Below are 25,900 nucleotides of genomic sequence, written 5' to 3'. Positions count from 1 at the left end.
TCCCCCCGTGTCTCTGTCCCCCCGTGTCCCCCCGTGTCTCTGTCCCCCCGTGTCCCCCCGTGTCTTTGTCCCCCCGTGTCCCCCCGTGTCTCTGTCCCCCCGTGTCCCCCCGTGTCTCCCTCTGTCTCTGTCCCCCCGTGTCTCTATCCCCCCGTGTCCCCCCGTGTCTCTGTCCCCCCGTGTCCCCCCGTGTCTCTGTCCCCCCGTGTCCCCCCGTGTCTCCCTCTGTCTCTGTCCCCCCGTGTCTCTATCCCCCCGTGTCCCCCCGTGTCTCTGTCCCCCCGTGTCCCCCCGTGTCTCCCTCTGTCTCTGTCCCCCCGTGTCTCTATCCCCCCGTGTCCCCCCGTGTCTCTGTCCCCCCGTGTCCCCCCGTGTCTCTGTCCCCCCGTGTCCCCCCGTGTCTCCCTCTGTCTCTGTCCCCCCGTGTCTCTATCCCCCCGTGTCCCCCCGTGTCTCTGTCCCCCCGTGTCTCTGTCCCCCCGTGTTCCCCCGTGTCTCTGTCCCCCCGTGTCCCCCCGTGTCTCCCTCTGTCTCTGTCCCCCCGTGTCTCTATCCCCCGTGTCCCCCCGTGTCTCTGTCCCCCCGTGTCCCCCCGTGTCTCTGTCCCCCCGTGTCCCCCCGTGTCTCCCTCTGTCTCTGTCCCCCCGTGTCTCTATCCCCCCGTGTCCCCCCGTGTATCTGTCCCCCCGTGTCCCCCCGTGTCTCTGTCCCCCCGTGTCCCCCCGTGTCTCCCTCTGTCTCTGTCCCCCCGTGTCTCTATCCCCCCGTGTCCCCCCGTGTCTCTGTCCCCCCGTGTCTCTGTCCCCCCGTGTTCCCCCGTGTCTCTGTCCCCCCGTGTCCCCCCGTGTCTCCCTCTGTCTCTGTCCCCCCGTGTCTCTATCCCCCGTGTCCCCCCGTGTCTCTGTCCCCCCGTGTCCCCCCGTGTCTCTGTCCCCCCGTGTCCCCCCGTGTCTCCCTCTGTCTCTGTCCCCCCGTGTCTCTATCCCCCGTGTCCCCCCGTGTATCTGTCCCCCCGTGTCCCCCCGTGTCTCTGTCCCCCCGTGTCCCCCCGTGTCTCCCTCTGTCTCTGTCCCCCCGTGTCTCTATCCCCCCGTGTCCCCCCGTGTCTCCCTCTGTCTCTGTCCCCCCGTGTCCCCCCGTGTCTCTGTCCCCCCGTGTCTCCGCGCTGCGCGCTGACGTCACAGCTCCTGTAACATGGCGGCTGCGTGGAGGCCGCGCTCCCGCACCCACGCGTAGAGGACGCGGCGGCGCTGCTGCTGCTGCTGGCAAGGAGGAGGAGGTGGTGGGGAGGAGGAGGAGGTGGGGAGGAGGAGGTGGTGGTGGGGAGGAGGCGCGGCGTGAGAGGGAGACGGGGGGGGGAGACGCTTCGTGCGAGACAGCCCCACGCGACGCGGGGAGCGAGCGAGGCGGCCCCGCGACCCGCAGTGAACCCGCGGGGCGCTCGGAGCAGCTCCTGCCAGAGCAGCGGCGTCTCGCTGCCGCTGGGACATCGAGGAGGTGAAGGAGGAGGTGGTGGTGGGGAAGGAGGAGGAGGAGGTGGTGGTGGGGAACGAGGAGGAGGTGGTGGAGGAGGAGGAGCGAGGCTGGAGCCTTGGGATGGGCAAGGAGCCCGAGACGTGAGCCCGCCGGTAGAGACGTCGAGACGGGGAGGAGGAGGAAGGCCACGACGACGAGCCCCAGACGGTGCGGATGAGCGGGGGAAGAGGAGGAACTCGGCGGTCGATGGTGATTGAGGTGGTGATGGTGATGATGTTGGTTACGGGGACGACGACGGCGGTGACGCGAATGTGCTGCTGGTGGTGATGGTCGGGGATATGAAGATCACAGTGCTGCTGATGATGATGAGGAGGAGGATGTTTACGCCAACACCGTCGACCTCGTCGCTCGATCATCGGGCGTGACGACGACGACGAAGGAGAAGAGGAGGAGAGAAGAAGACGAGGCGAGGCGAGGCGCTGGGTGGCCCTGCTCGTCCCCCATGCGAGACGAGGCCCATGGCCGCATTCGGCGCTGGGCCCGTGGAGTCGCAGCGCTGCCCGCTGTGCCCGGAGGGCCCCGGGGGGGCCCGGCGGGGTCCGCCCGGGGGGGCCGGCGGCCAGGCCCCGGCGGCAGGCAGCCGCCGCGGAGGCGGTGGAGGAGGAGGAGGAGGCGGCGGCGGCCCCGCTGCGGGTGCTGCCGTGCCTGCACGCCTTCTGCGGGCCCTGCCTGGAGGCGCGGCGGCGGCGCGACGGGCGCCTCGCGTGCCCCACGTGCCGGCGGGACGCGGCCCTGGGCGACGCGGGGGTGCGGGGGCTGCCCTCGGCACACCTGCTGCTCACCTGCCTGCTCGGCGGGGTGGCTGACGGCGGCGGGAGAGGTTCTGGAGCGGGAGCAGGAGGCGGCGGCGTGGAGCTCAAGGGGCTCTTGCTGGACGTGTCCCACGCCGAGATGGGGGGGGGCGCCGCAGCGGCGGCCGCGGGCGGCGAGGCCGGGGGGCCCCACCACGAGAGGGACGCGGGCCCCCCCCCCGCCCTGTGCGGGGTGTGCGGCCACGGCGTGAAGGGCCCCGCGGGGGCGAGATGCCTCGTCGAGAGGTTTCAGAGTGGCCTGAGGCTCGGCCCCGCGGGGCCCCCACACGCCCCGGGGTCCCCGCAGGGCCCGCGGGGCTCCCCGCTGGGGCTGCCCTCCTTCCCGTCGCCTCCGCTCGCCGCCTTCCCCGGACTCGGCCCCGGGGCGCAGTGGCCCGGGTACTGCCAGCACCCCGAAGACGAGGTGCGTGTGCAGCACACCAACACCACCACCACCATGTCATACAGAACACCATGATACATCACACCACCACCACCATGATACATCACACCACCACCATGTCATACAGCACACCATCACCACGAGATACAGAACACCATAATACAGCACACCAACCACGGGATGCAGCACACCGCCATGAGCTACAGCACACCGTGATACAGCACATCACCTCGTGGTACAGCACAACACCACTAGATATAGGAAATACATCTCTTGAATTGAGCACGGTTATTATTGTAAGAGCGTCAGAAAGTGACGATTGAAAGGGATTCCAAAGCTGAGCAGTGCGAGGTAAGAAGCCGAAAGAGAAGTGCTGTCACCTGGTGGGTTTGGTTGTCGTCGTGATGCACAGCGAGGATGCTGCTGGCTGTTCATGCCACGTGTTGTTTGCCTCGCCTGTGGTTTTTCAAGCCTGATCCACACACATCACAGAGTGGAGCAGGCTGCTCACTCTGCCTCTTGTGCACGTGAGGTCTCCAGGAGCTGGAGAACAGCAGAAGGAGAGAGGTCCTGAGAAATCCTCTTGCGTGCGTATGTCTCGTAGCATGTGAATTGCTTGGAAGTGGCAGTGATGCTACGGATGTGACCACCATGCGTGAGACACAGAGGGGGGGGACCCGGGCTGCGTGGTCAACGTCTCGACCCTGGCCACCGTGACCCAGCAGCACGGGTGCTTGTTGCCAAAGGGAAGGGCGACGTCTGCTTGTATCCAAGCACCACAGTTCCTCCACAGAATGAGATCCCGTTTTACATTTGTACTGTGGGAAGCTGAGGTTCCAAATGGTTTCATGGAACCGAGTTCCTCATTCCGATGGTGACTGTATGCCACGTGAAACAGAGAGTAGCTTTCATCCCAGCCTCTGTTATGGAGACCTCGCAGGGCCCTGTTGGACCTCTTGTCAGCAATGTCTAAAATGGTTTGGTGCGGTGCTACAAGTTGGAACCAACTTTTGCCGCTCAGTGTTCACCCGATGCTTTCTGTTTGAGCGCTCTGCTCACATCTTGTCATGTCGGTCCGGTTTCCACAGCGATTCGGATGTGGCCAGGTAGGCAACCTGCGCCATCGGAGGTTGGTCACGCCAGTTGCATTTGACGCTATGGTTTTAATTGAGCTACAAATTCGGTCCTCATTGCAAAATGGCGATTACATTAATCTGGGAACGTTGGTTTTAGTGGCTTTTTCTTGACGGTTGAAAGTGAAATATCGATACAGCGTGGGTTAACATAACTTCCTGAGAGATAATAATTGAAGAAAATATCTGGAAATTTTATACGGCAGAGCTTGGTTAATACATGCATTGGGGTAATACGGTGGCTGCGTGGCTGATTTGGCACACACAAATGTTTCCATAACAATGGCGCATGATGACCTTAATGATTCTGCCAATATTCATTTGAACAATGATGCGGTCATTCGATAGCAATGCTGGCACTGGTGGATGTGCAAGGCTGGTGGCCTTCGTGGCAGCTGTGTCGGTGGACGTGTGCTGTGTGTGCAGAGGCAGGCAGTAGTGGAGTTCGGTGTTGGAATACTTCCCCGGTGCTCAACCTGGAGCACTGCGCCTGTAGCTCCTAATCGGTGACCTGCCTGATTCGTACAGTGCAGCGTTGCCGTTGAAGGCTCATCGCAAAGGTCAATGCTGCGGCCAGCGCTAGCGCAATATACTGGGATCACCGTATTGGCAGCCTTTGCTGGACATTGGAAAAAAAGTGTTCCCATTTAAGTTATGATCGTGATCATCATCCTCAGCCATGATCAATCCACTGAAGTCGCCGCCGTCATTCACGGTCTCACGTTGCAACAATTCGCCCAGCACCTGCACGCCAGCCAATCAATCTCCACAGTGCTTTTTCCCTCCTTTGGTTTGGCTGCCAGAAATTATTCTCACTGACCGTCCATCGTCCCTTCTGGCGACGTATTCTCCCCAAGCCCACTCATAATTAAGTCACAGTTATAAGGAATAATTATCATAAATCAGTAGAAGTGTATATTTTTTATATAGATAGTGTATGTAGAAAACCGTGCGTGAACTGGGCTATGTGACTCTTGCCACGCGGCGTTAGGAGTGAGTATATTGATTTCCACGTCAGGGCGTGTATGTGGAGACATCGCTGTGCTGTGCGCCAGAGCTTGAGCGGTTCGGCACGGCGCGGTGTGCCGCGTGGAGGAATGTAAATGAGCGAGGCTGCCGGGGCGTGTGGGAGCGGTGGCGATGTGCCCCGCACGCTGATCACGGTCGGCACAATGTTCTTGGCCTTCACAAAACCCCGGCGCGCTCGTACCCCCGTGTGTGCGCTGGCATGCACAGTAATCGCCCATCACCACCGATGTGTCGTCTATTAGAGGAATAATTGCATTACTACTTACTGGATCGTGGTTCAATTTATCATAAACTCCAGACTTTAGGGGTTTAGGGAAGAACACTACATTAGGGAATTTATCAAAATACTAAATTATGATTTTTTTTCCCCCCTTTTTGTGCATGAGCACTAGTGGATAGTTTCCCAGGGACTGATCGCGCTATGATGTGGTGGTCCGTGTGTTCAAGTCACAGGGAATACCACTCTTGTCATTCCTCCTCTTCATGCTCTTCGTGCTCCTCTGTGGAGTGTGAGCAGCCATTCCTGACGATGTCAGTTTCATCCAAGGTTCTTCCTCTAGTCAGCCAAGTCCTGCTTTGTGGCACTCACTATCGCCAAGCCTGGAGTATTCTTTGCTAATCTCATGCGAAAAACGAGAAGGAAAACGTCTCTTTGCTAAGAATGTCATTCTGCCGGATGGAGAGATGGTTGGCAGATGTGATTTCGCTGTGAAGTGGGGGGGCAGCGGAGTGGAATGCAGGCGTGGTGGTGGCGGGGTTGCGGCTGTTGGGGCTGAAGCAAGGAGCACGAGGAAAGCCCTGGTGTTCTCTCCGAGTGAGGGACAGCTGCGGCGCTGTGATGCTTTGAAGCGCAGGATGAATCATCTGTTGTAATGCGATCCCCGCGGGGATTTGTGTGCGAGCCCTGCTCTCGCCCGAGTCCAGCTCCGCTTCCTCCCGCGCAGCCGTTCTACGCGGCCCGGATAACGCCCCGTGCAGTTGGCGCTCGCCAGGGAAATGCCAAACGGGGACAAGGCGAGCAGATGAATGAATGGGATGTGGGCTCGGGCTGCAGATTAAACTCCGCTGTTGCGGGCGGGAGAGAGCTGGCGCCGGGCCAGGCGCGCGTCTTGCGGGCGGCGCCAAGGCTCGTGGCGCCAGCACGCACTGTTGGCCCCTGCACGTGCGCGCGCTTCCGCACTCGCGCGCGCCGGGCAAGCACTCGGGTCGGCGCGTACGTGCAATCGTTTCTCCGAATGAAACGCACGCATATGCGCACATGCGCGATCAACACGTGCGCGTGCAACCACGCACGGACATGTGTGCGTGCCCTCGCTCGCGTGCTCATCTGCCTTGTCAGTAGAAAGATTTCCCCCATCTGAGCACCGTCTGCAATGTTTCTCCCCGGAATCACAGACTCTTGATTCCTGTATTCGTTTCGGCAAAGAGACGGCAGTGAGGGTGACGGCAGTGCCTTGTAAACGTCATCGCTGTCTTTAATTACAAGCGTAAAGGATGAAAATACATTGAGCTCGTGGAGCGCGGTCGGCTGTGGCGGAATTCATCTCTGGATGGCTGCTGATTAATGTGCTGGACAGGCTGAAGATTTAGAGGTGGGGTGGAGTGGGGGCCAGTAGGTGACGGGCGAGGCAATGGAGTCACTGCGCTGGCCTCTCTTCATCCGACCCCGAACACTCGAGCAGACATTACGAGCGTGGGGAAGACATAAAAACCTAGCGCCACGACGTCCGCACTGAACACTGGCGACCGACGGTCGATGGCTCGAAGACCGGGTTTCGCAGTTAATGCGTGAAACTGTGAGATCAATCAAGACATGATCAGGAAATCGCAGGACGGTGAAACTCCCGTAAAATCGATCGCTCGGCAGCGAGCTTCCGCAGTGTATGATGTAGCATAATCATCCATGAGTGGCTCTCTTACTCTCTTGACAAAGCTTAAGACTCAGAGTATGCACTTGGCCTTGCCACAAAAATGTATCTTTTAACTGTAACCTATTTGTTCCGCCTATATATATTTTCATATTTTTTGCTGTCATTCCATCATATGCCAGAGACATAATTAAAATAGGTAGCCTAAATAAAACGTCCATCACTCGGGAGGCAAGGGCTTGTGGATTATACATATTTGTGAAGCTCCCAAACCCACTTCATTCAAGGTGGCCAAAATAAGGCAAGTTCAGCAAATGAGTCTCCCGAAGCTGTGAGAAGACCCCTTTGAGCCTTGTCTCCTCATATGCTGTGGGTTTCTCCTGTTACCCTCGTTTCCTTCTGCACTTAACACACTCTTGAAAAGCATCTTGAGGCTCGGTGGGGCTTTCTTGGACAAATCAAATGACTGGTGTTTCAAGAGGTCATTATATCCCAGCAATGTTGGCTTTTCACCTACAACGACAGGATTTAATGTTTTCTAGTGCTCGGGACTTTTCTGGGGCTTCCGTAGAGCACCGCCTTGGGCCCGGCCCGCATCGCCCATGCGAGATTGTCGGCCAATTTGACAGAACGCACAGTGAGCTCCGAGCAAAGATTGCGCTTTACACACGAGTCTCCTGGCCGGCAATGCTGCGCTTCAAACGATTCCGCGCCCTTGGTTATTTTGCGCGGCCTCGAAATGTGCTGGGTTCATATTTTACAATCCCCGTTTCCTCCTCCTGGGCTGCAGCCATGCGGTCCCTGCTCTGGGCTGCGTTTTATGGGCCAGGAGAGGGAACAGAAGGTCAAAAGGGCGTTTCATCTGAAAAACAGGGCTCGTTGCGCGCCTGCGTGCGGCGTGGAGGTCACGTGTGTGCACACGCCCCGTGGCGAGCACATGCATACTGCTCACCATGGCGACACGTGTACGGGTTCCGCGGTGAACACGTACACGTGTTCACTGACACGTATTCACCGTGGTCATGTATACACACGTTCATTGTGGTGTGTACGTTTACCAGGATCGCTCAATTATTTTTTGTAGGTTCTTGCCAACTTTTCGCAGTAGGAAGCAACGTTGCTGGTGTGATACCAACTGCATAATTTGCAGTGTAATTTTTCAGCATGGGGATGTGTGGGAGGAACCGGAAAACCCAGAGGGAACCCGTATGGAATACACAAAAAAACACCCGAGTCGGAAATCGAACCAGTGACCTCCTTGCTGTGAGGCACAAGCGTGACCAGTGCAGCGCCATCCTGCCGCCCCTAATAGATGGTGGATGTTGTTGAAACCCAGAAGGTGAAGGTGGGGAGTTGGAGGAGCGTTGGGAAAGAGGGGGGGGAGCTGTTGACCTCGCGATCGTGCGGCCGGTGGCGTGCGTGCGTGTTGGGCCGAGCGCTGGGTTGGTGGGATGGTTTCATCAGGAGCACAGCGGGGAATGAGCTTATGGATAGAGGAGGACGACATCACTTCTTTATCTCATCGCTCCACAATCTAGGTAGACAGAACCAGTTCACGGTGTCTCATGAGCCACTTGTGTGTGGAATGGACGTACCGTTGTATAGTGGAAAACAATGTTGCTATGAAACCTAGTGCCGCGGAAAAGCCTAACCCTATCTCTAAATCTCACCCTATCCTTCCATGTTTTCGTTTGTAACGCTATGTTATAATCATTGACCCCAAAACCATGTTGCTTGGGTGCCAAACCATGTTTGGTTGGTGCGAACAGCGCTGTTCAGAGCAACTTTTTTTTCTACAAATCAGCCGTCCAGGCGACTCGGCGGTAGAGTGTGCGGCTCGCGAGTTCAGGGGCAATACAACGAGTACCACTTTGTGGGGAAGTTGGGAGTTAACGGTGGTTGTCCTATACATTGCAGACTCGCCCCTTCTGAAAAGAAGGTGGAATTTCCACCACCGGCTCAGGCTTACAAGCAGCAGATGAGCATCGCCTCGCTGCTCACTGTAGCAGGAAACCACTTTGAACGCCGACCACATGGCCGGTTCTGCGCTAGGCGACCTCACGCGGTCGCTCTTCCCGCACCCGTGCCTCGGACTGGACGAAGCCGCGCGAACGCCGGACGGACTGCGCGAACACGCGGGGGACATCTCCTCCCTTGCCGCACCCCGGCTGCGGCACGAAGGGTCGGGGTCCATCGGGGATTTGCATTCCAGCCCTGGCCCTTTTTTTGTTGTGTAAGAATGTGAGCAGGATGCAAATGGAATGCCTTGGCCATTCCCGCCCCTCCCCCCAGCCCTCGCTCAACCCCCTGGCGTGTGAGATGCAGAGATAATGGGCTCACTTCCTTTTCCACGCGCGGCAGCGGCCACGTGGGAGTGAGGAGGACGGTGGCCGGGTCCAGGGAGTCCCGCGCCACCCAATGGGATGAACTGCCACCACTGAATAACCAGACGAGGGCTCTTTTTCACTGCGCGATAAATTAAATTAAATACCATTAGGTAAATCGGCCTGTGGGGTTTCTGGAATAAATTACTTGGTGCTGTTGCTGCATCGGCAGGGGTGCATAAATAACACCTTCCGTCATTGAAGCTGTGACCTTAAAGAGCAAGGAATGCATTGTAGGCGACGTTTTGGGCGATGGCCCTTCTGCACAGCACCGTCACAAACAGTGGAACGCAGTGGTGCAGAATGCCGATGGGCCGACGAACCACATGTCAGGTTATTATTTCGTGGTAAAAATGTGCGCTGATTTATTTATCAATTTATGTATTACCCGTGACCCACCGGGCGGGACACCACTGCAGGTCACGATTTGATGGCTGCTACTTTCCCTCGCACTACGCCATCGTCTCCCTCCCACAGTCTCTTTTCCCAGGCTCTCATCGCCCTGCTCACCTACAGAAACGTTAACTCGTTATCGATTACGACTGTGATGATGCTGTTTGTTGCTGGCTGTTTGACGTTTTGGACCCATGCAGTCAGTGTTAAAAATATACAAATGTGGCATGCATGAACATTCGTAAACATCCCCCTTTCAGGAAAGACACGGCGGCGTTTATTCCATCGAAAACGGTGTCTTCCCGTAGCGTGCATGAGATCTCTGCTGACTACTGAGCGATGGCCACGCAGCCACATTCAGAGCATGTGTATAGGTTTGTTTTAAATGTGTATGAGTGCGTGTATGTATGAATGCGTGTATGAGTGTTTGTATGAATGCGTGTGTGAGTGTTTGTATGAGTGCGTGTGTGAGTGTTTGTATGAATGCGTGTGTGAGTGTTTGTATGAGTGTGTGTGAGTGTTTGTATGAGTGTGTGTGAGTGTTTGTATGAGTGCGTGTGTGAGTGTTTGTATGAATGCGTGTGTGAGTGTTTGTATGAATGCGTGTGTGAGTGTTTGTATGAATGAGTGTTTGTATGAATGTGTGTATGAGTGTTTGTATGATTGAATGAGTGTATGAGCGCGATAGTCGGTTGCCCCAAACTCTTGATTATATTAGTTTGCCGATACGTCTTTTGATAGGCCCCTCCTACCACCCCCGGCCGCTGCCCCTTTGCCTGTTCTCCTTCCACGCTGCCCCTGCGCCAGTTACATTGGAAGCGTGCAGCGCTTCCTGTCTCTGCAGGCGGCTGCGCCCTCGGTGGAAGCAGGTCGCCTCGCGGGGTGCATGGGGTGCGATGAGTCGGGGGTGTGCTCGCTAACAGCACCTGCACCGAACGTCTGGGCCATTGGGGGGGATCTTTGTCTGTTGTTGGTGCATGTGATGGTGAGCAGGGGAGCAAACATTCCTAGCCAATTGTGATTGGTTGTAAATGTGATGGTGAGTGGGGCGAGCTTCGTATAAGCAGAGTGTGGTGAGCTGAGTGCCGTGTGCACTGTGTGTGTGTGGTGAGCTGAGTGCCGTGTGCACTGTGTGTGTGTGGTGAGCTGAGTGCCGTGTGCACTGTGTGTGTGGTGAGATGAGTGCCGTGTGCACTGTGTGTGTGGTGAGCTGAGTGCCGTGTGCACTGTGTGTGTGGTGAGATGAGTGCCGTGTGCACTGTGTGTGTGTGGTGAGCTGAGTGCCGTGTGCACTGTGTGTGTGTGGTGAGATGAGTGCCGTGTGCACTGTGTGTGTGTGGTGAGCTGAGTGCCGTGTGCACTGTGTGTGTGGTGAGATGAGTGCCGTGTGCACTGTGTGGTGAGATGAGTGCCGTGTGCACTGTGTGTGTGGAGAGATGAGTGGCGTGTGCACTGCGTGTGGTGAGATGAGTGCCGTGTGCACTGTGTGTGTGTGGTTAGCTGAGTGCCGTGTGCACTGTGTGTGTGGTGAGATGAGTGCCGTGTGCACTGCGTGTGGTGAGATGAGTGCCGTGTGCACTGCGTGTGGTGAGATGAGTGCCGTGTGCACTGCGTGTGATGAGATGAGTGCCGTTGTGCACTGCGTGTGGTGAGATGAGTGCCGTGTGCACTGCGTGTGGTGAGATGAGTGCCGTGTGCACTGCGTGTGGTGAGATGAGTGCCGTGTGCACTGCGTGTGGTGAGATGAGTGCCGTGTGCACTGCGCGTGTGGTGAGATGAGTGCCCCCTGCGTGCGCGAGGGGCGAGGCAGGGGCGACCGTTGCCACGGCGACCGGGGAGAGATTTTCCGTTGCTTCCGATTCACGCCGCCTCCCTTGGAGCGATCGAACTGCGTCCGCGGGCCGGGGGTGGGGCGCTGAGGGGAGGGGGGCTGAGTGAGGGGAGGGGGGCTGAGTGAGGGGAGGGGGGCTGAGGGGAGGGGGGCTGAGTGAGGGGAGGGGGGCTGAGTGAGGGGAGGGGGGCTGAGGGGAGGGGGGCTGAGTGAGGGGAGGGGGGCTGAGGGGTGGGGCGCTGAGGGGAGGGGGGCTGAGTGAGGGGAGGGGGGCTGAGGGGAGGGGGGCTGAGTGAGGGGAGGGGCGCTGAGGGGAGGGGGGCTGAGTGAGGGGAGGGGGCTGAGGGGAGGGGGGATGAGTGAGGGGAGGGGGGCTGAGGGGTGGGGCGCTGAGGGGAGGGGGGCTGAGTGAGGGGAGGGGGGCTGAGTGAGGGGAGGGGGTCTGAGGGGAGGGGGGCTGAGGGGGGGAGCCCCCCCCCCTCTGGCCTCTGACTCTCCTCGCTTTGTTTCTGGCGAGTGACCCGGGATAGCTTCCACGCTCCAGTGAGCGGCGCGGGGGGGGGCTTTGGTGTGGGTCCCGCGTGGCTCCTGCACCGCCGCGTATGGGACGATATTTGTTGTTGTGTTTTTATATTTTTGAACATTTCACACAAATATAAGCGCAGCAACAACTATCACGCCGTAGCGCCCCCCCCCCCGATTGCGGCCGCGTGGAACTCGCCCGGCTCCTCCGTGACGAGTTCGGCCTCGCGCGTTGCTTCGTGTTGGTCGCCTCGTGACACAACACAAGGACACCCAATAAGGTTGCCGAATGCAAAGGCCCAAAACGCCAAGTGACCAGCAACAAACAACAGCATCAACGTCGTAATAGGTAAAAACTCATGCTTTTCTTTACCTGAGGAAAAGTGACAAGAGCATGGGAAAAGATAAGATGAGAGGGAGAAGTCCAAAGTGCAACAGCGTGAGGGAAGAAGCAAAGGGATAAGTGACCTCCAGTGTGGTGAGTGAGTAGAAGAGTGAGAGAGTGAGTTGTGTGACCTCCAGTGTGGTGGGTGAGTGAGTAGAAGAGTGAGTGAGTGAGTTGTGTGACCTCCAGTGTGGTGAGTGAGTGAGTCAGTTGGGACCTACAGTGTGGTGGGTGAGTGAGTAGAAGAGTGAGTGAGTTGTGTGACCTGCAGTGTGGTGGGTGAGTGAGTAGAAGAGTGAGTGAGTGAGTGAGTTGTGTGACCTGCAGTGTGGTGGGTGAGTGAGTAGAAGAGTGAGTGAGTGAGTTGTGTGACCTGCAGTGTGGTGGGTGAGTGAGTAGAAGAGTGAGTGAGTGAGTTGTGTGACCTGCAGTGTGGTGGGTGAGTGAGTCGAAGAGTGAGTGAGTCAGTTGGGACCTACAGTGTGGTGGGTGAGTGAGTAGAAGAGTGAGTGAGTTGTGTGACCTGCAGTGTGGTGGGTGAGTGAGTAGAAGAGTGAGTGAGTGAGTTGTGTGACCTGCAGTGTGGTGGGTGAGTCGAAGAGTGAGTGAGTGAGTTGTGTGACCTGCAGTGTGGTGGGTGAGTGAGTAGAAGAGTGAGTGAGTGAGTGAGTTGTGTGACCTGCAGTGTGGTGGGTGAGTGAGTCGAAGAGTGAGTGAGTGAGTTGTGTGACCTGCAGTGTGGTGGGTGAGTCGAAGAGTGAGTGAGTGAGTTGTGTGACCTGCAGTGTGGTGGGTGAGTGAGTAGAAGAGTGAGTGAGTGAGTGAGTTGTGTGACCTGCAGTGTGGTGGGTGAGTGAGTAGAAGAGTGAGTGAGTGAGTTGTGTGACCTCCAGTGTGGTGGGTGAGTGAGTCGAAGAGTGAGTGAGTGAGTTGTGTGACCTCCAGTGTGGTGGGTGAGTCGAAGAGTGAGTGAGTGAGTTGTGTGACCTGCAGTGTGGTGGGTGAGTGAGTAGAAGAGTGAGTGAGTGAGTTGTGTGACCTGCAGTGTGGTGGGTGAGTGAGTAGAAGAGTGAGTGAGTGAGTGAGTGAGTTGTGTGACCTCCAGTGTGGTGGGTGAGTCGAAGAGTGAGTGAGTGAGTTGTGTGACCTGCAGTGTGGTGGGTGAGTGAGTAGAAGAGTGAGTGAGTGAGTTGTGTGACCTGCAGTGTGGTGGGTGAGTGAGTCGAAGAGTGAGTGAGTGAGTTGTGTGACCTGCAGTGTGGTGGGTGAGTGAGTCGAAGAGTGAGTGAGTTGTGTGACCTCCAGTGTAGTGGGTGAGTGAGTAGAAGAGTGAGTGAGTGAGTTAGTTGTGTGACCTGCAGTGTGGTGGGTGAGTGAGTAGAAGAGTGAGTGAGTGAGTTGTGTGTCCTCCAGTGTGGTGGGTGAGCGAGTCGAAGAGTGAGTGAGTTGTGTGACCTGCAGTGTGGTGGTGAGTAGAAGAGTGAGTGAGTGAGTTGTGTGACCTCGAGTGTGGTGGGTGAGTGAGTAGAAGAGTGAGTGAGTTGTGTGACCTGCAGTGTTGTGGTGAGTAGAAGAGTGAGTGAGTTGTGTGACCTGCAGTGTGGTGGTTGAACACAGCGTGGTTGGGCTGTACCATGGAGACCTGCAGGGTGCCTGTGGAGACTGAGGGGAAGTTGATGCCACAGAGCCAAACAGGTTCCTAGAGCAAGGACGGACTCTGAGACGTGACTGAGTGTTTTTATTCATGGTCACAATTTTATAAAAGACTACTATGATATAATCACCACCACCAGCAGCAGCAGCAGCCATGATCTGAATCACTCCTGGATGAAGGCCTCCCCAAGCAGCCACCACTTCTCATGATCTTGTGATACAACAATACATCCAGCACCTGCGCACCGATTTCATCGCTCCATCTCCTAGGTCAACGAACTCTCGGAAGCGTTCCATTCCTTGGCTGCCACTCCTTTATTACCCTTGACCATCGTCCATCTTCCCTTATAGCCATGACGTGCTCTGGCCAAGCTGACTTTGCTCAATATTTTGTATGGCGTGTATCATTGTTTCTCGTTTTATTCTGTACCTTGTCTACAGTTGTGCTCTCATGCATGAGCCTAAATGTAAAATGATAATTTGTACATTTGATGAAGGGATTGCCTCTCAGGTGCATGTACGGTGAGCATAAGAATCGATTTGAATCGATGCGTCGCTGCATGCCTAAAGATCACGATGTCGTATTAATCGCGCATCCTTAAGCGAGAGTGCCTCATAACATTTGTGCGTTCGTCCGTGCGTGCGTGTGTGTGTGTGTGTGTTGCGTGCGTGTGTGCACCCGTGGTGCTGTGCAGGCCGGACGCTTGTTCTGCGAGACGTGCGCGCTGTCGCTGTGTCGCGAGTGCGCGCGGGACGGCCACTCGAGTCACGAGGTGATCTACCTCTCGGTACCTTCACACGACTCGCGATCGCTCGCACTGCAGCTGCTCACGGACGCGCAGCAGGGCCGGCAAGCGATACAGGTGACCTACTTCCCACTCGCTCCCCCCTCTCACTTCCCACTCGCTCCCCCCCTCTCCTGACACGTGCTCACGCTCCCCGTGAGTTACCTATTCTCAACCTGCTCCCCGCTCGCTCCGTACATACTACTTCGCTGTCGACTCATTCATTCTACCTATAACCTGCTGTCTCCCCACACATTCCTCACTCTCGACATGCTCCCTACTCACTCCTTATTCACTCCCCCTTCACTCAGCACTTTCTACATATGTCCCCATTCGCTGCCCACTCTTCCTGCAACTCCCCTCTCACCCCCCTGTTCATTCACACTCCCCACTCATTCATGCTCCTTGCTACCCACAATGCGCAGTTGTGGAGCGCACATCACATGGCACGCTGAAACACGGAGGGGGGGGGGGGGGCGTTCTGCCACCTGGGGGAGAGAGATGTAGCGTGTTGTCCGCAAGCGACCTCGGCCATGCATCTCTGCCAGGACCATGGGACGGAGAGTGCCATGGGTTTACGGTCCCGGGTGGGGGAGGGGACCAGCAAGTGGCTGTTGCTGGGAAATGGAGGGTGGCGGCGGCGGCTTGCGGGCGAGGTCCGGCTCATGGCGCTCGCCGCCAAGCCCAGAAGTGGCGGCATGGCGATGGGCGTTGGTTCAGAAGGAGAGGCTGCGCGGGGTGGGGGGGGTTAACTGCGAATTTCCTCGGTACATTGATTGTGCAGGTTGTGAGGTTGTGCTGGTCATCCAGTTTTGACGACCTTATGCACGTTTGTTATTTTAACAGGTCCCGGGATGCATGAATGTGTGTATAAGTGTCTAACTTATACAACCAAAAACCTATATTATGGGTGTATAAGTATCTTTTTAAATGTATGAATAAGTGTGTGAGTGTTTGTATGAGTGTATGAATGAGTATATGTATGTGTTTATATGAATGTGTATGAGTGTATGAATGTATCTGTGTTGCTCATTCATACTACTGAGTAACTTTGATGATTGTCTGTTACAATCCTGTTGTGGGTGGGGGGTGACGCTGTACAGAGAAGGGGTGGGGCTGTGCTGTAAGAGGTGTGGCTCAATTGTGTGGCCACACCCCTTGTGCAACCAGTCGCTAATATGTGGACAAAGCTGTTGCAGGCGATGATTGAGTTGCGTGAGTTTGAGAGCCATTTTGTTGGGCGACGTATCGCTCACGTGGAGGCCCAGCTTTAGACTCTTGCGTGCGTGCCTGTGCGTGACACGCACCTCGCCTGTGCTCCGCGTGTCCAGCTGGGCCTGGAACGTGCGCAGGCGATGGTGGAGCAGGTGGAGATGCGGGCGCAGCAGGTGCGCGCCGAGGTGAAGGCGGTGGTGTCCGTGCACCGCAAGGCCCTTGACGAGCGCGAGTGCGAGCTTCTGCGGAAGGTGGGAGAGCGCCGCCGGTAGCACCGCGCAGGCGCAGACGTGCCGCCTCCTCTGGCTTTGCGCATGCCCTTGTGAAAACTCGCACCGTCCACGCATTACCGTCTCCTGTTCTATTACTGAAGTCGACCCATAGTGGTGCACGTTATGAGATCTCTTCTAGAGCTCCACTGAGTAAGGCTTTTGAAACGTTAACATCTACGAGATAAGAGCTGGGTTACACATAGCATCTATAAGATTTGCGGATAAGTAACGTGCCGTACGTATGAGGACGAGCTGCTTGGATTCCACATCATAGAAATGGGCGTCCGGTCCCGGCCACGCGCAGGTCGAAAAGATCCGCCAGGTGAAGACGCAGACGTTGCAGAGGCAACTGGAGGAGCTGCGGCAGAGCCTGGCGCGACTCGACTCCGCCGTGGAGAGCGTACGCGCCGCCCTGGAGGCCGGGGCGGATGCCGAGGCCCTCGGGGCCGTGCGGGCCCGCGTGGCCGCCCAGCTTCGGGACATCGTGGGGCTGGGCGCCGCCGGAGCCCCTTCGCCCCCACAGCAGCCGCAAGAGGACGACCGTGTGGTGTTCGTGCCGCCCGACGCGGCGCTCTACGCCGCTATCCGCACGCTGGGTGCCGTGCAGAGCGGGGCCTGCCCCGAGCTTTCCACCGTGGCTGGGGAGGGCCTCACCAAAGTGGTACGGAGCCTCTGCACACGTACTCGTAACAGAGCCTGTTGTCCAGTCACGTGTTTGCGAATTTACTCTCGTCAGTTCACAGGGCGGCAGGGTGACGCAGGGGTCACGCTCGCACTTCAAGGCAAGATGGGCCTGGGTTAGATTCCCTACTCGGGCACCTTTCTGTGTAGAGTTTGTTTCTGCTGTTTTGCATGGTTTACCTCTGGGTTTTCCAGTTTCCTCCCATCGCTAAAGGAATATCCAGTGTAACTTGTATTGGCCAAACATCCCAATGTTGACAAGTTACCTGTAATTTACTCAATTGGGATCGCACACACACAGCTCCATCCCCCCTTACTGCGAAAACTTGGCAGGTCCTTCAATCGCAGTCGTGTTCAAATGACCCCAACCTCGACGGCCCACTCAGCGTACACTGGGACCGCTCCTCATCACAGAGCAGTGCTCGGTGTTGGCTTAACCTCTAATGGCTAGGGCCTACCTTCATCATCACAACAGACCCTGCAGCTCGCGTAGTTTGCCTGCTGGGGTTGACTGCCCCCATCCCAGCTGAAGGTACGTGTCGGGGATTGTGTGAAGTTATTTGTGTTATTAACGTGACATCGACGCCCTTCATGGTCGTACTATACAGACGACCCGGACGCAGCTGTCGGCGCTACTGGCCCATTACTTTCCAATCACTACGACCATGGCTACTGTTCCTGTGAACTTGATTCCTCCACTAATGTTGTCGTCTCATTCGTACTGTGTTTAACTACCAAACTGTAGGTCACAACAACACACTTGCCAACTCTTGCGTACTCAATCGCTCGCTCAATTATCCACGCAACCACCCACTCTCTCATTCACTCGCTACCCCCAATCACCACTGCAGGTCTCTTGCTGCCTTTTTACCCTCACACTGCTCCATTGTGGAATTCCCCCCCACCCTGCCATTTGTCTCTTTTCCATTGCAACTTTCATAGTGCTGTTTGTTGCTGGCCATTTGACGTTTGGACCTGTGCTCAGCAACTGTAAAAGAGAAACCCCCCCCAGGGGCCGTCGTGTCAAGCACCTCTCGCCTGAGACTCGATGTCGCCGGGGCGGCCGCTGGCGCCGCTGCTTGCAGGTCAAAGGGCGCCTGGCGTCGTTCACGGTGGTGACGCGTGACCACGGCGGGGAGTTCCGGCGCACGGGCGGGGACCCCGTGTGCGCCGCGGCACTGGGCCCGGACGGGCGCGCGGCGTGGGCCGAGGTACGGGACAAGCAGGATGGCACCTACGGCGTGAGCTACCGGCCCGCTGCCGACGGCGAGCACACCGTGTCGGTCACCGTGCTGGGCCGGCACGTCGAAGGCAGCCCCTTCCGCGTGCTCGTGCGGCCCGGACGCAGCTACGCCGGCATCGGCAAACCGGCCATCGCGTTCGGAGGTGAGGGATGCGCGGCCGATCGGAGGGGAACCAGGATCTTGTAACTGAGTCTCTAGCCCTACGTCTGTCCTTTACGACTTTGAAGCTTCACTATGGTGAAACACAGCCAGGCAGGGCCTAATTTAATCCGCGTCTGTCGAGGTCGGTGATCAGAAGACGTTTCCAATGCCGGCACACCACCTCGTCCCGCTGTCTCAAGATCCACTCCAGTATACCAAAGTGAGCTCCTGCTACTCACATGAGCGTTGAGGCAGTGCTCATCTCCTGCTTACAGACCTAAACCAGTCGCAAAGATTCAACATTCATATGGCGTGGGTAGTTTGGGCCATCGGATAATTCACTCATTTTATAGAGCCCCGTATGTAAGATTTGGACTCTCAACCTTCAGATAGCGACCCGCTTACCCGTGCGCTGAGCCATCAGGTCGGGTTGTATACTCGGGGAGAAATGAATACCTGCCATCAGGCGCTCCTTCACTGCGCCATAGTCACGTTGCTACGTATGGCGGTGAGATCCCATCTTGGAGTGGCAAGTGTGCGCTGCGCAGCCTGGGACACGCAGACCGTGAGCGTCACTCTAAAGTGATTTTCTCATGAGAGAAGTCTCAAACTCGTGTTGAGTTTCCAAGGAGACACGCACCCTCAGTGTGAATATCACGGGAAAGTCGTTTGTTATTTGTCCTCTCTTTTTGTCCCGTAGCCCGGCAGGTCCACGGTGTGCCGCGTTCCCCTGAGCTCGCGAGTCCTAACCGCTCCGGTCGCATCGCCATTGTCGCCCGTGCGCCGTAGGTGGCGGCACGGGGGACGGTCAGCTGTGCCGTCCGTGGGGGGTGTGCGTGGACAGCGAGGGTCGTGTGATTGTCGCCGACAGGAGCAATGACCGCATCCAGGTACGGCCCCGACAGTCCCGGCACGGCTACGCCGCGTTGCTTCGAATCGTGCCCGATCTGTGCCGAACGCGCGTGCGGCAAAATGATCGCGTAACCCTGTCGCGCGTTTGCAGGTGTTCGGTCCCAGCGGAGGTTTCCTCTTCAAGTTCGGCGTCCACGGTTCCCACCCCGGCCAGTTCGACCGCCCGGCGGGCGTGGCCTGGGACCCAGGCCGGGGCGGCCGCATCGTGGTGTCGGACAAGGACAACCACCGCGTGCAGATCTTCTCCGGCGAAGGTCGCGTGCTCTCCACGTTCGGCGAGCGCGGCAGCGAGAGCGGTCAGTTCTGCTACCCGTGGGACGTGGCGGTGAGCCCCGGCGACGGCCTCGTCCTCGTGTCCGACACGCGCAACCACCGCGTTCAGCTATTCTCGCCCGACGGCGCCTTTGTCAACAAGTACGGTTTCGAAGGTGCGCTTTGGAAGCACTTTGACTCGCCGCGCGGCGTCGCCTTCGACGCCGAGGGCCGCCTCCTCGTCACCGACTTCAACAACCACCGGCTGCTGGTGGTGCGGCCCGACTGCCGCTCGGCGCGCTTCCTGGGCGGCTCCGGCTCGGGGCCCGGCCAGTTCCTGCGGCCGCAGGGCGTGGCCGTGGACCCCGAAGGCCGCATCGCCGTGGCCGACTCGAGAAACCACCGCGTGCAGGTGTTCGAGCCGGACGGCGCCTTCCTGTGCCAGTTCGGAGCGCCGGGCGGCGGGCCCGGTCAGATGGACCGGCCGTCGGGCGTGGCCGTCACTCCCGAGGGCCTCATAGTGGTTGTCGACTTCGGGAACAATCGCGTGGTGGTGTACTAGGCCGGCGGGGTGCCTCGCTCGCAAAGCAAACCCGCATGGTGGCCGGTGTCTGCCGTGACCGCCTTCACGACACGGTCGGCCTGTCAATCAAATTGCACGCGGTACACGGGCGTACGTGGAGCATGCACGGCATAGACATAGGGGGATTCATTAGAGACGCAGTTTTACTCTCTCTGCGAATTCAAGTAAATTATGAATATTGTGAACAAACGGGGCAGTAATACTGTTCGCGTTTCCGAATTCTCTTCACGGACACGGAATTTTCTCAGAAAACTACGCTTTATACATCCTTGAATTGAATCCGATTGACCGTGTTTACGTTTAGCGAAGGGTCACTGAAGTGCCTGCTTGTGTGAGGCTCGGTGGCCTGGTATCGTAAAAGCACAAGCGGCCGTGCAGTGCCGCCCCATGGGTTTTGCTTTGCAGCCACAGGCGTCGGCGTCGGGGGTCTATGCGCGGGGTACACGGTCCGCGCGGCGCGCTCTCTCTCCCTCCTCGCTCGAGGTTTTCGTGTCCCGTCCGTGCGGCAGTCTGAGAAGACGAACTTGGCCCCCGTTACACGCGGGCGTTTAAAGTCGCTTGTGTTAGAAAGCCCAGAGCTGTCCATTTATCACTCTCCGTGTTGGCGACACAAAGGCTGCCGTGTTTCAAATCAGCACTTTGAGGCCACCAAGCGGTGGCGAGCGGACTCGCGGGGAATGCCGCACCGGGGCGGCCGACCGTTCCGCCCGGACGCCCACGACGTGGTGTCTCGTGGCTATCGTCGGCGCCCTCGTGACGGCAGCGGCGACGCTACACGACAAACGAGACGCGAGTAGGATAAACGAGCGATAGGAGCTCGCTTGCTCGCTCGCTCGGTAAACTGCGACCCCTCCGGGTGGCCACAACACGACTGGCACCACGCCGTTCGTGCATCCCTGGTGCCCTGTGATTCCAGGCGAACCTTGGCGATCGTGTGCACCAGGTGCCAGGGCTGGATTTCAGCGATCCGGCGTGTCCGTGTCTGCGAACCGGACAGTATTCATTGAGAAATCAAGCCCTGTCCTGTGTTCACGTGTCCCTGGTGTTCCTTGTGCCCGCGTTTACCCGGCGTCCACGCGAGCCCCGCGCCCACGAGCACCCAGGGTGGTTCTCCGGTGTCCGTGTGTTCAGGCCAACGCCATTTGCACAGAAATTTAATTTTAAAAAAAACCTCTAAATGTTCACTGAATGTATGATGAAAACCACACACAAGGTCCCTCAGGGAAAGCGTTCTGTCCGAGACAGTAGGAAGGAATCGTTGGCATCACATGCAAGCTACCTCAGCTGACCAAAGAGAGCGTGCGGCGCGCACGCGTGGCAGAGCGACGCACGCACGCCCCCCCCCCCCCCCCGCATGCACGCGCTGCCATCGCGGCACACGGCGACACGTCGTTGGCGCCCGGCGCCAGCAGGCCGCTCGTGTCCCCGTGAGCCATCCGCTAGAGATCTATCTACCTCACTTTTCTGTTGCCTCATCAGCCTGTCAGTGCTTTACGAGCGCTTCACGGTTTACTTTGTCTCAGTGTCTCTGCGTACGGTCACGTACTCGGCTTTTGCGTTTATCTCAGTCAAGGCTAGCGGGATCGTGACAGTTACACGACAAGACCGGGCACGACTTGTCTTTTCGTTGTTTTCAAAGTGGGATTGCTGCGTGTAAAGACACAGAAAGCTCCCTCTTGTAAAACCGATCTCCTTTTGCAATAATATTTCGCTGTTTACTCTCAATAATGATGCAGCCCAGCTCAGTTAGTCTTTATGAAACTTGAATTTCCATTCCTAGAGCCTTGACGTGTGCACTGGAGCTGCCCGGGGCCACCGCGGCTCCAGGGGCAGGGTGGAGCCAGGGTGGAACCAGGGTGGAGCCAGGGTGGAGCCAGGGTGGAGCCAGGGTGGAGCCAGGGTGAGCCCCGCTCTGAACCCGTCCACTCTGCTCTCACCTCTGCCGGCCGTTTGTCTATGACGGATAGCTTTAATATGCTCACCCCTAACCTTCCCGCTAGCTTTAGTCTGAAATATATATTTTTTATTTCCCAAGGCTGCATTATCTTCCATTTTCTGCCTTGCTGATTGTGTTCTTTAGTTGCCAAGGGATGAGACGAGGCTGGGCAGCCCCCGCGGTGGCGAGGGTTGGGTGAGAATGTACGCGGCGGCGCTGCGCTCGCGTTGGGACCGTTTGAGCTACCTCGCCGCGAGCAGCAGCAACAGCATGGACATTGGAGACGACAGTGTCGCTGTATTTATCTCTTATTTATCTCGCTGTACCTCAAACACTGTCGATCGCTCGCAGACTACTGACCTTATTTATACCCTACACGGACGCGACGCGCGGAAGCCGTGCTGGCTGGCAGGGCTCGGCCGGCAGCGATGACGGTGGGGGGGGGGGGTAGCGGTGGCGCCACGGGTGGAACTGCTCCGACAGGCCCCGACGTCGTTCACCGTCGGCTTGAAGCCGCCGTCTTGCGCGAGCGCCGCTCGTTCCCACGCCGTGGCGTTAAAACCACTTCGTGCTTAACCGTCGTGTATGCCAGCATGGGTCGTACCGACATGTTTATAGAGCTACAGGATTGTACAGTTAGTAGTAGCTAGACTGGCCGATTGCAGAAACAATTCGAGTGGAATGTCCCCTTGGTTTGGCATTGATGGTGGAAGTTTTGCATGAAAAACACTTTGAATGCAACCGGCCGCTCGTCTTTTGAAAGCTGTTTTGTTTTACCTCAAAGCGCCCGCAGTGCGGCACCGTCTCGCTGAACCCACGTCCCTGGGCTCGTCTCCGTGCCAGCCACGGGGCTGAGCGGCCGCCATCAATGATCTACCTCCGTCGCTCTCCTCCCGCGCCGCCCCGGAGAGCCTCGGGTGCCGCCCGTTCAGAACCGGTCTCTGCCTTAAACTCTCCCCGCCGGCCTCGCCGCTCGCTCGCTCGCCGCTACCCACCCCTCCTCACCCTTGGTCGGCCGCGCATGTTCGTTGCCGCGTTCCCGGGACACGTTTTACGACTTCCCGTTCGCGGTGGTGTACGGTAACACCGGCCTTGTTCCGCCATCTCCTTGAATGTCGACCGCTCGACTCTCTCAACCGTGGAATCGCCAGCCGTGCATTATTTGGCTGTGCCCACGTTGTTGCCGTTTGCGGGCAACTCTCTCTCTCGGTTGGATCGTAGCGCCGCCGTGATGGGCGCGCCCCAGCACCCGGCGGGCGGCGTTTACAGTCGAAACGGTTGTTGCGTCTCAGCCCAATTTCACTTTCGTAGCCGCCCCCGCGGCACATATCACTGGCGGAGCGTCCCGCGTCACGCCGCGTGCAGTATTTATGGTGGGCATTCGCGGGGAGGAGCAGGGGGGCCTGAGTGTACCTCCCCCCGCCCCCCCGCTTGTCACGCTCAGGGCAGTCAAACCAGGGTCGGGCGCTATCGCCCTCGCCCCCGTGTGCCAGCCTCGTCGCCACCCCCCACCCCCCCCAAGCGGCGCCTTTGGCACCGCCACCGATCCACCTACCTCATCCGTTCTGCGTCATCGTCGCCTCATTCCACCCTCTACCTCACGGTGAACACACGTGGCAATGCGAGCAGTGATTGCACAGCGAGGCGAAATCACGTCCTGTTGTCGTCACCCACTGTGTTGCACCATAATCAATTCGTGTTTTTGTACGCCACATTCCGCAGGCCCTGGTGTGTACTGCTTGTTCTGTGGGGCCCCGTAGTTCTACCGTGTTCTACAGGAACCCTGTGGCTATTGCAGGGCCCTCTGTAATGTGAGCCCCTGTCTGTACTGTGTGTGTGTACTGTGGGCCCCTGCGTGTACTGTGTGTGTACTGTGGGCCCTGTGTGTGTACTGTGGAGTCCTGCAGTCCTGTCCCACGTACTCTCACTGGCCAGCGGCGTTAATTCTGTCGGTCTCAATGTCCCCGCTGGAAACTGGAGTGCCGTGACCGGTTTCCTGCGTCGGAGGAAAAGATGACACTCGCTCTCGTTGATCTGGTGACCAACGTCACGTCACACATGTCTCTCCCTCGCGGCCGCTCGTGGCGAAGGCGTGCCGGCGGATGCCTCAGTTGCGCCCCTGAGTCACGTCACATCCCCGGTGGGGCGCTCCGACCTTCGGTGACGGTCGTGGGCCCGGCGGCCATGACCCGAGGTCGCTACCCAGCCGGACCGCGGCGTCCCCGTGACCTCAAACCAAAAGTGCGGCCGGACTCTGTGGCCGTGAGCGCGGACCGTGACAGAGGTTCGACGGCACGCGCGGTGCCGGTGTTTGGAAACCAGCGAATGGAGCAGCTGCAGCGTCCGTGGCCAGGAGCCGAGTAGATTTGTCAGCGCTGGCAGCCACTGACCATGAAGGTCCTGCTCAGAGCTTTACCAAGCGCTCACCAAAAACCTTAGCGAGCGGAGCATGGCTGGTTTGGCGTTTGGTGCGTCAAGCCTGGTTGGATCGTGCTGCGCATGGACAGGGGCTTTGGCTTTGTGCCGCTGCCACCGCCGTGTGGCAATGGAGACTGGCTGACGTTTGCTCCGATGGTCGCAGCTTTTGCCGTGTGAGGAGTAAATTCTTTTCGATGGCTTAATTTGTTATTTGTTAAGTTCGTTTTTAAGCACAAGAATAATACAATAATGTAACTATATATATCAACACAGACCTCTTTGGAAATGTGCTGGTCCAAGACCCACATGTTTTCTGATCAACAGAAGTCACAGCGTGCGTTGCTGTTAAAGGCATTTCTCAAGTCTGTTAAAACAGAAAAGAACCCAAAACGTCTCAGGTAAAGAAACCCGCAAGACTGGGGTCTGCGTGATTTGCAGAACACGTAAAACGTTTCTCCAAAAAAATAATTCTTTGGTTTCTTCCGACAAGTGTTCTGCTCTAAAACCATTTGGGATGATGAATGTATTGTGGGTGTACAGCCAGTGAATTTATAGGTAGGTGAAGATAATTATCATAGCCTTGACTGTAAAGGTAGATTAATGTGCAGTGATTTTCAGTCCCCTCGGTTCTATGTATCAAGTAGACGTGTAGCAGGTAGGCGTTTATTTAATGGGAATAATCCGTCCGTATTACACAAGTCCGTGGTCTCCTTCGTGTCCAGCGCATGTCTTCGTACGTGGTGTCCTCTTGCGAGACGCGCAGCTCCCCGCGAGAGAGGGGCCGTGACGCAGGCCCTGTGAGACGAACCTCGCGAGCATTGTAAATGCTGTCGTGATCGTTTTCCGTCAGTAAACTCGCGGCTCCGAGTCTCCCACGCCGCCAGATCGTTACACGGTACCTGGGGCCCGGCGGTTCGCGTTGGCGGCAGTGGAGCCGGCGCCGTGGAGTTGGCCGCGGCACCGGTGCTTGCGGCGCGATCGCCAGCGCGGCTTGGTGGAGCGGAACCCCGTGGTGATTGTAGCGACCGCAGTGAGCCGGGGGGCTGGGAACTCGGTTATTTCACTCGTAAGACTTGTAACGCGTGTTGGAATAGAAATAACAAAGAACTAAAGCGATGAGATTTACAATGAAACTAATCATAAAATATGGCTTTAAAATGCGACAGTGTCTGAAAAATTTAGCTCTAAACTTTTAAATAAAAAGGGTACGTTAACGTGAATCCACGGTAAACGTATTATGAGCAGCCTTACAAATATAAACGCAGTACAGGGGGGAGCAGTGGTCATGGGGAGATCCACGTGGAACCACGGGCGGTGAGCCTCGCGACAAGCCGCTGGTGCAGCTCCTGCACACTGCACAAGCTGCAGTGTGCAGGAGCTGCACCAGCGGCTTGTCACGAGGCAGAAGCTGCAGCCCCTGGCACAGCTCCCACTAAACCCCAACCCTGAAGCCCCAAATCGTTGACTTCCTCAACCTGAACCCTAATCCCTGAACTCTCCTAACCCCCCCCCCCCCCCCGTTCTTGACACCCC

General features: G+C 57.5%; 1 protein-coding gene across 2 annotated transcripts; it reads left to right on the top strand.

Annotated features, from left to right (window-relative positions):
- Positions 1-1,994: 1,994 nt before the first annotated feature.
- Positions 1,995-25,891, top strand: TRIM71 (tripartite motif containing 71). 2 transcript variants are annotated; one of them, XM_061565851.1, is made up of 8 exons: positions 1,995-2,108; positions 2,143-2,751; positions 14,624-14,791; positions 16,045-16,179; positions 16,505-16,861; positions 17,967-18,267; positions 19,056-19,156; positions 19,270-25,718. In XM_061565851.1, exons 1-8 carry the CDS (start codon positions 1,995-1,997, stop codon positions 19,990-19,992), a joined length of 2,508 nt encoding a protein of 835 aa, XP_061421835.1. In that variant the 3' UTR covers positions 19,993-25,718. The 2 variants fall into 2 exon arrangements, 1 of the variants encoding a protein (XP_061421835.1); XR_009756131.1 differs by lacking the exon at positions 1,995-2,108 and adding an exon at positions 25,746-25,891 and having other exon boundaries at positions 2,320-2,751; positions 19,270-25,681.
- The last annotated feature ends 9 nt before the right edge of the window (positions 25,892-25,900 follow it).

The sequence above is a fragment of the Lethenteron reissneri genome, chromosome 35 (genome assembly GCF_015708825.2).
Source record: "Lethenteron reissneri isolate LAM-NWPU_2019-01 chromosome 35, ASM1570882v1, whole genome shotgun sequence".
Taxonomy (NCBI): Eukaryota; Metazoa; Chordata; class Hyperoartia; order Petromyzontiformes; family Petromyzontidae; genus Lethenteron; species Lethenteron reissneri.
This window is presented reverse-complemented; position numbering and strand designations above follow the sequence as displayed.